Genomic DNA, 9,700 nt, shown 5'->3' with positions numbered 1-9,700 from the left:
GGAACGACAGCATCTAATGTATGTGATTGAACAAGCGCAGCGTCTCCGCGGCACTTTATTCCACGCATGCGCCTAGTAGTCGCGCTGCCGTGGCATAAGCTTTCAGCTTAGACACTGCAACTGGTTGGTTGCTAGGAGCTACGTTGCTGATTGGTTGAATTTTGAATAGGTTCGTTCATTGGATTGTCTTTGACAACATGGTGTTGTCACAGGCTTGTGCAGACCATGGATGGCTTGTACTTGTAGGACTAGACGGAGTAGACTCTCTGAGTCTGAGGAGAGCAGCGACCTGACAAAGCACAACCATCTGAACAGCTTGACATAAAGACAGTGCGAAGCTCATCCAGGCGCCGATCATCGGGGCACGTGATTCAAGGTTCGTCCATCCCGCTGTGTCTGTCGGGACACCAAGATGGCAAGAATCTACATGCATAACCGTCCGAGAGTGTGCATTATTTGCACTTGAGTCCACAGCCCCATGGAGGAACAATAATATCCAAGGACAGGGATCAGATCCGGCGACGGCGAAAACTCACATCCGTGGTGTAGTGCTCATGAGTCAGGTTGGACTTGTACAGCACCACTTCCTTGAAGTACATGATTGTATGTCTCTAGGGTGATTCTAGCGAGATTTGGAGTCATAAAATTAGTACTCCTTGATCTACACAGCTCACTGCCACTGGAGACCATGACAAATACACGGAATGTTCAGTGCTGCTCAGTGAAGTCTCCAGTCGCGTCATATCACTCAAGTAACTAACTAATATTACTTAGTTTGCTTTGCAGCATTTGTCAGGCCAGTGTTGGCGGGTGTAGGACTGTGTCCGGCGCATACTTGAGTCACGGGACTGGATTGCATTGATCAGTACTATATACTGCATGCAGTTTTAATTCATTTACAAAAGTCTGCATTATGAAATAAGGCTGCGTTTACACGGAGACGAAACGAAACGGAACGAAACGGAACGAAAACGGGCTGGCCTCGAATCGTTTTCAAATACACGAGAACGGCAAAACGTTTTGAACCGTTCACACGAAAACGGAAAACGGGCGATCAGGCTGGAGTAGCAAGTGCTGGCTTGGCGCAAGGGCGGGAAGTAACACGTTAGTTGGAGTTTGGTACGTGCTGGTGGTCGCCAGGATTGGGTATTTCCCGCGAAATATAGTCCCGCGCGGAATGGTTTCCATGACCGCGCTCCGTTTCCAATCGTTTTCACTGTTTTCACCGTTTACACGAGAACGAAAACGTTTTGAAAACGTTTCAAAACACTTTGAAGTGTGTTTCCATTTCGTTCCGTTTAGGTATCGTTTTCGGGCGTTGTCGTGTAAACGATAGTAGTAAACGCAACGATTTCGTTCCGTTTACGTCCTACTTCGTTGTCGTGTAAACGCAAATCGTTTTCAATCGTTGTCGTGTAAACGCAGCCTAAATAGTCACAGCCGGCCCAAACATGCACACCGATCCGCTTTGCTGCACAAATCCCTGTGCTGGAACGCGATCAGTTGCAACCCCGCTTTGCACAAATCCCTGTGCTGGAACGCGATCAGTTGCAACTCCGCTCCTCCATGCACCATATTCCTAGCCCAACAAGCCAGGTATAATCGTACTCTAGGGGCGGCGAAGGAATATGCGCACTAGAACGAACAGACTTGTAGAGTTTTACCAAGATAACATGAGTCTTAGCTTAAAGGGGAAGTTAAGGCAAAAATTAAAATTTCACCAGTTGTAGTCTTCGGGGTGCCGAGTCGAATGGTCTTGGTCCGAGAAAGCTGAGACGCTCCCTTCCTACTTGAATCCCAATCGAACTCGCGCACTTCCACCGAAACTGGGTGACTGCGCCCTACGAGATGGGGATTTGTATGCAAAATGTCACTAAAAGCGCCATTTCGTTCTTATAAAAGCACGGATGACCGCGATTGGCCCATATGTTGTAGTCTTTTGGACGCTGAGTCGACTGGTTTTGGTCCGAAAAGGCTGCGATGCAGCGTTCCTTCTTTATTCCCAATCGAACATGGTTGAACAAGCGGTCACGTGCTCCTGCGTACACCAGTCACCTGGTCACCGTGCCTGCAGGGTACAACTTACAGCCTGTTTTGACCTTTTTGGGTGCAGTCCTGTCACTCGAGTTGAACCTCGGTGTGAAAGTTGTCGCCTGCTGGCTAGGCCTTGGCGGATAATGCTCGAAAAGGTGGCAGATTCTGCTTTTTTTGCACCGAAATTGGCAGAACCATACAAACCTTATGGCGGGCAATTCCTCGAATTCTGCTCCATTTCTTTATCCACATACCAAACATGCATGAAACTTACCAGAAAAAGTACCGAATTCTGCCAATTTTTCTGCCGGCATTATCCGCCAAGGCCTACTGCTGGCGTGGTGACCAGGTGATTTGGGCACCCAGGATCACGTGACCGCTTCTTCAACCATATTCGATTGGGAATAAAGGAGGAACGCTGCATCGCAGCCTTTTCGGACCAAAACCAGTCGACTTAGCGTCCAGAATACTACAACATATGGGCCAATCGCGGTCATCCGTGCTTTTATAAGAACGAAATGGCGCTTTTAGTGACATTTTGCATACAAATCCCCATCTCGTAGGGCGCAGTCACCCAGTTTCGGTGGAAGTGCGCGAGTTCGATTGGGATTCAAGTAGGAAGGGAGCGTCTCAGCTTCCTCGGACCAAGACCATTCGACCCAGCACCCCGAAGACTACAACTGGTGAAATCTTGATTTTTGCCTTAACTTCCCCTTTAACCAGGCACACGATGCCCGGTTGTACAAGGTGGCTGAACCGTATAGAAAATAATTTTCTTCATGCAAAAAAGGAGCAACTTTGACTAGGCTACACTGTGGCTCTCATCGCCATTTCTTCGATACCAGACAGTGCTGCTGTAAGCGCTCTGATTCACAAACGATTGCATAATTTGCATGTTTGCACCACTAGCACTTGTGCCCAGGATCATGTCGAGTATGGCGTCCCTGCGACAATCACAACGGTACAAGATGTCTTGCAGGTGTCTGTCACCCCTTAGTGGCTGTCTCTAAGCTGTGCAATCATGCATCCTTGTCCAATGAGCTAAGGGGCCATCTCTAGGGTCCAGCGGATAATGCCGGCATTATATTCGGCATTATGAGACTATCCGAGCATCGCATTAGAAAGGAACAAGACGAGCATGATGTGAGGTTTGAGCATCATAACGAGTTTCATAGTGGATACTGTCGGAAAATATCAGGTTTTTGGCAACAATCGGCTAGCCTAAAGCCATGAGGTGCAACGCCATGTATTGTACCGACACATGACTTTGTGATTTGTAGACATGGAACACCTTTAGCACTAATGCTACATTTACCTGACTACATTGTAGTGCCATTGCTACGTACATAAAGTCTTTACATGTATGTAGCAATGTAGTCAGGTAAATGTACATGTGATATAGCATACCCAACGTTGCAACTGAGGCTGTTACTTGTTAGTGTTACACAAAATCCGTAACGATGATTTACGAGGAGTTTTTTTTAGAAATCATGAAGAACCATGGAGGAGACTAGAGTAGATGTACGCGAAGTGAATATCAAACAGACGAAGAGAAGTTTCCAGTTATGCCATAGGCTCTGGCCATAGCATCTCTAGTGATACTGAAGTAAACACTGATCCATTGATAAATTTAGACCGAGCGGCTATAAACAGAAAGAGCTTGTTCCAAATAACTGCCTTTGCCGAGCCAGCTCAGCAGGCTCGAAAAGAACTAGAATTTCTCATGGACGCAGTACCAAGTCGATTTGAGTGCTCAGCAGCGCGTGTCTTACTTTCCTGGTGAAGCACGTACAGTTCGTCGAGGACGATTATAATGCAAGGCCTACAGTCAAATGTTATCAGAATAGAAGAGTATTCTGGCCAACCATTTGTCTCCAGGCAACCTCAGGAGAAGAAGACAGCACAAGCAGAGGGTGTAGAGCGGCAAAATAACTTCTGACCATGTGGTTTCAGGATTTCCGCAAATGGGAGGAGGGATCTCGATCTGAGATCGTCTCTCAGGAACTGGCCTCACGTGAGCTGTTTCAGATGAAGATATTTTTTCACAGAGTGTAAGCAGTGACAGCTTGTCTGCAGGAAGGAATACCACTTCCGAAGATACATGTAAGCTTCCAGCATCTAAATGATCATCAGCAATAATGGTTTCAGCTCTCACTACATGGACAAGCAAGGGAAAAGATATTTGATACACCCACTATTCAGCCACAGCCCTGCATCAAAGTTGCTATGGAGAGCAGCCAATGGAGACGTGATCGTGTCTTATAGTGCTAAGAAGTGGTGGAGCTCGTGAGAGATATTGTAGCAGCTTCAGAGGCAGATCGACTAAATGCATCATGTCCTGGAAGTTTGACAATGTGCACCCTTTCTTCCATTTTTGTTCCAAACCAAGCAATACAATGGTTGTATACATGTAGATATTTAGGTTAGGATTACGGTTAGTCGTGTACATGTCATGTACTATTGTAGTACCATGTACATGTACATGTACATGTACATGTACATGTACATGTACATGTACATGTACATGACGATGATTGTACAATGTAGCACTATTAGATCAGGGCAATTGTCTAGTTGTAACCACTCCAGGTCCAGATACTCGTAAGCAAATCTCCACACACACACACACACACACACAAACCTGTCCCCGGGGAAAATTGCGATTCCGCGGCCGCGTTTTTTTCCGCGTTTTTTGCGATTTTTAAAAGACCGCGTTTTCCGCGATTTTTCCGCGTTTTTTGAACTTTTTTGTTGCACTACACGTACACACAGTGCACTGTTCGGTCAGCAACGTCTCATCGTGGCCGCCTTTTACTCAAATATGACGAGTGCTTACACCAGAGACTTGTAACTGATTGATTTCACTACATACTCACTGAAAATTGCCGCACATCAATATTATTCACCGCATATTTACCGCATATTTACCGCAAATTATGCCATGGCTATTATGCCGCGTTTTTCCCCGCGTTTTTGCGATTTTTTCCGCAATTTTCCCCGGGGACAGACAAACACACACACACACACACAGATAGAGAGATAGAGCAGATCACCATGGCACAGGGCAGGCAAAAAACTTGAAAAACGCACTGGTACTACTTGAAGTAGTTGACAATAATAATGATGCCATGCATTGCTGTAACCATAGTAACCCATTGCTACACGTACTGCAGCATTGCTGTAACCCATTGCTACACGTACTGCAGCATTGCTGTAACCCATTGCAACACGTACTGCAGCATTGCTGTAACCCATTGCTACACGTACTGCAGAAGCCATAAAACGTACAGGAACGCCCAGGGCAATGAGAGATGCAGACCAAAGCCACAGGATAAAAATAAATGATAACGTTGAAACAGACTACTACTAAGAGTGACTTAGACTAGAGTGTATGGACAGGCCAAGAGTGACTTAAAGTAGAGTGTATGGACAGGCTAAGAGTGACTTAGAGTAGAGTGTATGGACAGGCTAAGAGTGACTTAGAGTAGAGTGTATGGACAGGCTAAGAGTGACTTAGAGTAGAGTGTATGGACAGGCTAAGAGTGACTTAGAGTAGAGTGTATGGACAGGCTAAGAGTGACTTAGAGTAGAGTGTATGGACAGGCCAAGAGTGACTTAGGGCACGTTCCAATTGTCACTCTTTGACTTTTCAAGGAGTTTCGTTTTTCTGAAGAGGTGGCCTTATTGGCCTCTTCAGAAAAACGAAGCCCCTCGAAACTCCTGGAAACTCATCCGATGGGAAGGTGGATTAGTTTCGAAGAGTTTGGAATAGCTACGTCACGTAGTACGTGGAGATGGTCGATCTGATCCGACGTCATCATCGCCATGACAATTCCACTGAAAAACTCTAAAATGATAGAAACCGTTCGAATGGGACACTTCAACTAAGGCCATCATTTTTTATATCTATGTTTCGCGTCAGTTCAACTTCCAGAATCATAATGCGAGAGGTGGAAAACAATAAAAAGTTACAAAATAATAAAAAAGGCTCATCAGAGGTGTATGCACTGTACATAGCACAATAGTTCGTGCATGGTGTACATTCGAGAGAAAAATCGTACATCGAAGCACAACATCTGGGTTATCAGCATGAGTAAATATTCACTTTGGACAGAGGAGGCAACCGTTTGTGCCCATGCTTCGCGAATTCGCTGGATTATTGTACTGAGACTTCAGCAGCGGTGCAAAGAGCTCCGGAACGACGCATTCTCTCAGCTTGAGGTGATCAATGCGGTCTGGTGTAAGCTCCTAGAATATTGCTCCCAGATGCCGAACAAACGATTTACCAACGCTGGCCTAGAGGCCGTTTCTGAATCCCAGCTTCGCCATATCGCAACCAGTCCACACTGATGACTCGCACAGTCGTACACTCACCGTGCATGTTCGATATTTTTATTTTTTTCCGAAAAAAAGTCAAAACGTATGCGTGCGGACGACGCGAAACATAGCTATAAAAAATGATGGCCTAATCTCTTTATAAAATGTGTTTGAACAGTTGATGAATACAATTCGAACGCGCCCTTGGAGAAGAGTACATGGACAGGCTAAGAGTGAGTGTGCATGGACAGGCTAAGAGTGAGTGTGTATGGACAGGCTAAGAGTGAGTGTGTATGGACAGGCTAAGAGTGAGTGTGCATGGACAGGCTAAGAGTGAGTGTGCATGGACAGGCTAAGAGTGAGTGTGTATGGACAGGCTAAAGAGTGACATAGAGTAGAATGTATGGACAGGCCCCTTGCCAGTCACACACAGCACAGTATGTTGGCTAGTGGTAGTGGTAGTGAATACTAGTTCAATAATATGATTGTTCTGTAGTATACTGATGATGTAGTACTAGTATTTTACACAGAGTGTATGGCAGAGCAAGGTTTGCCGAGTGAGATCACGTACGCATGCATAACAATACACATACACATACACACACATACACATACACATACACATACACACATCACATACACATACACACACACACATCCACATACACATACACACACACATCCAACACACACACACACACACACACACACACACACACACATACACACATACACACACACACACACACACACACACACACACACACACACATACCCATGTACATGTATAGTGCTACTCAATGGAATCCAGCAGTCATGCCACTCAAGGTAGTTTGAACCTTGCATCATTTCGCAGCCCAGTGTTCTCAGGTCTAGTGCCGCGCAACGCCCGGCGCGTACGTAGTGACGTGACGTGACTGGATTTCACTGAGCAGGACGTTACACGTGCACATACATGTACACATACACACATACACATGTCCGTGTAAACGTTCACATACGCGTACACATGTACATACAAATACACACGTTCAAGCGCAACAACAGCAGCAATAAAAAGAGCAGCAGCGTCAACTGTGGTCCCGTCACCACCGTCATGATGGCCATCCTAAACAGCTAGCAGCGGCCCACAGTATCACAAGGACTCAACATGACATCGCCATGACATCAGAGCCTGCCTCAACATGATGTCATGGCAATCCAGAAAAGATCATGTGACATTGGTTGACCATCAGGCAACACTGGCTGAGGGTGCTGAAGAGGAAGAGGAAGTTCCTTTGATGACCCGGATGACATACATGACAACCAGTGCCGTCTGAAAGGAAACCAAATCAAACACAGGGAAAAGCACCGAATGTGTAAGTATCGTAAAGTCCGCTGTAAACGCCCATCCCATTTTTGCAAGATCTGCTGGCCTATACGCACTGACCCCGTGCACTTTCACCCCTGCTGTATGAAAGTGCATCTCACACCGTAGCGCGAGGAGTGCTTTGCTACGGTAAACTATGCCCATTTTCCGGTTTCAAAATGTTTTTGGGCACTAGTTACGAGCTAACTCCTAGTGATTTTATGATGTTGGTTGTTTTATTTCCCAAATCCAAACGGGAGTTACTTCGGAATAACAAGGTAGCGAAGAACAGGCTATTGCAGGAACCAAATACACTTCTGGCGGTGTTTCAAGCCATGATTTCCAAATCACGCAAAGCGCAATGGCGAGGGTTTTTCTCGAGCACTTCACAGTTTTCAACAAGTTAGAAGGTGTAGCTTCTGTGACATCCCCCCCCCTGTTCGACTTTCAACTGCAATACTGCGACGTTGAATGACGCTTCGTCAGAACAATCACCGTTCCATTCTGAAAGCGCGACATCGTGGCACTGCAGAAATTTCATGATTTCAAAACCAGATGGATTCTACGGCATAACTTCATGGAGAACGAACTAATAACAAAGACGACTCATGCATCGTATGAAAGGAAATCTCGACCGAAGATTTTTTTTCTTCTTTGCAGCAAGATATTGACAATCGCTTTTGCGAGCCTCTTGGTAAGACATAGGCAGTTTGTAGGCATTTTAGTCGTTCTCGTACACATTCGACCTTCATGCCAGTTGCCTACAACTGAAAAAGACCAAAATAGTATGGACCCGCTGGGGTAGGCGTTTGCAGCGAAGTGGGCGTTTGCAGCGGACTTTACGGTATACGTTGGATGACTGTCGCCAACACCTCTTGTAAACACTGAGTAAGACTGATCAAGTAAAGGCCGCTCAGTAATGGGCACAGGTGTGTGTACCGTTTACATGACGGTTGTACGGGGCAGAGTCCAGGAAAGTGACTGCGAGTTCTGCGCGCATTTTATTTTCAAATCGCACACGAACGCAGTGGTAAATGTTCATGTACGGTGAAATTCGGATCAAGAAGTGCCGGCTCACGCGTCTACCGCCTTCCGATTGTCACTTATTTTTCGAGAAGGTGAAGGATCGGCTAGGACCTTCCACTGAACAAATAAGCAGCAGAAAAATGCCAAGAAAGAAACAAAAGAGACAAACTGTCCACGGCAACATCCTCTCTGGCTCACCGGGCAAAACCGAAAAATACGGAAAACCCACTTTAACCCTTTATGTACCAGCCATCTAATGTATGTAAGGGGCTATCGCAGCCAAAGAAGCAAACATGGTATGAAATCTAGATAACTTTTGTATATGCAAGTTGTGTTTTCCTGACTCCATATGTATCACTGCACCCAGGTAAGCATGGATATTGGGACAGCATGCAGTAGTATATGAAGGCCATATGTGGAATACCAAAGATACGCGCCAATTGTGCATATTTCTGACCAATCAGGCTATCACAAACAAATAGGATGAAAATTAGTTTGTGCTCATGTACTGGGAACATAGGGACAAAACAACCTCATAAGCGTTGTCTCAGTGCACGAAGAGCACCAACATGCCAGGGATATGGTCATATTGTCACATATTTGAGGTAAACCAATTGCTTCAAAATTGCAATTTTCGAATTATTGTGTCAGGTTCGAAATCTATATTTTTCTTCATCTACTCACATCCAACGTAAGGTAAATGACAGAGAAAACAAGAAGCACTCGCTGGCTGGTGAATTACGCCTGCCTTGACGATTTTAGGCCATCGCTGCCCTCCCTCTCGTTCCTGTTTGGAGAGCGAATACTGCGATGGGACCAGCGATACAAATTTTCCATTTAGAGTCGCATTCCGCGATGATATAGCCACAGCCAATCTCTCCAAGCGTCCATCACATCTAGAAGACGTCGACATTACCTGGAACAAGCTACATTCTCGCTACAAGCAGCGAAACTGAGCGAGAACACGATCGAAAT

The 9,700-nt window shown here is 45.7% G+C and overlaps 1 protein-coding gene across 1 annotated transcript in view; it reads right to left on the bottom strand.

The window, feature by feature from the left end:
- Positions 1–6,492: 6,492 nt before the first annotated feature.
- LOC135810278 (uncharacterized) overlaps positions 6,493–9,700 on the bottom strand; it is a 31,011-nt gene continuing 27,803 nt past the window's right edge. Inside the window, exon 5 of the mRNA XM_065323760.1 lies at positions 6,493–7,666. Coding sequence (XP_065179832.1) covers positions 7,583–7,666 — 84 coding nt within the window. The 3' untranslated portion in view covers positions 6,493–7,582. The remainder of the gene's footprint in view (positions 7,667–9,700) is intronic.

Source organism: Sycon ciliatum, chromosome 2 (genome assembly GCF_964019385.1).
Source record: "Sycon ciliatum chromosome 2, ocSycCili1.1, whole genome shotgun sequence".
Classification (NCBI taxonomy): Eukaryota; Metazoa; Porifera; class Calcarea; order Leucosolenida; family Sycettidae; genus Sycon; species Sycon ciliatum.
The sequence above is the reverse complement of the archived record's forward strand: the minus strand, read 5'-3'. Positions and strand labels throughout refer to the sequence as shown.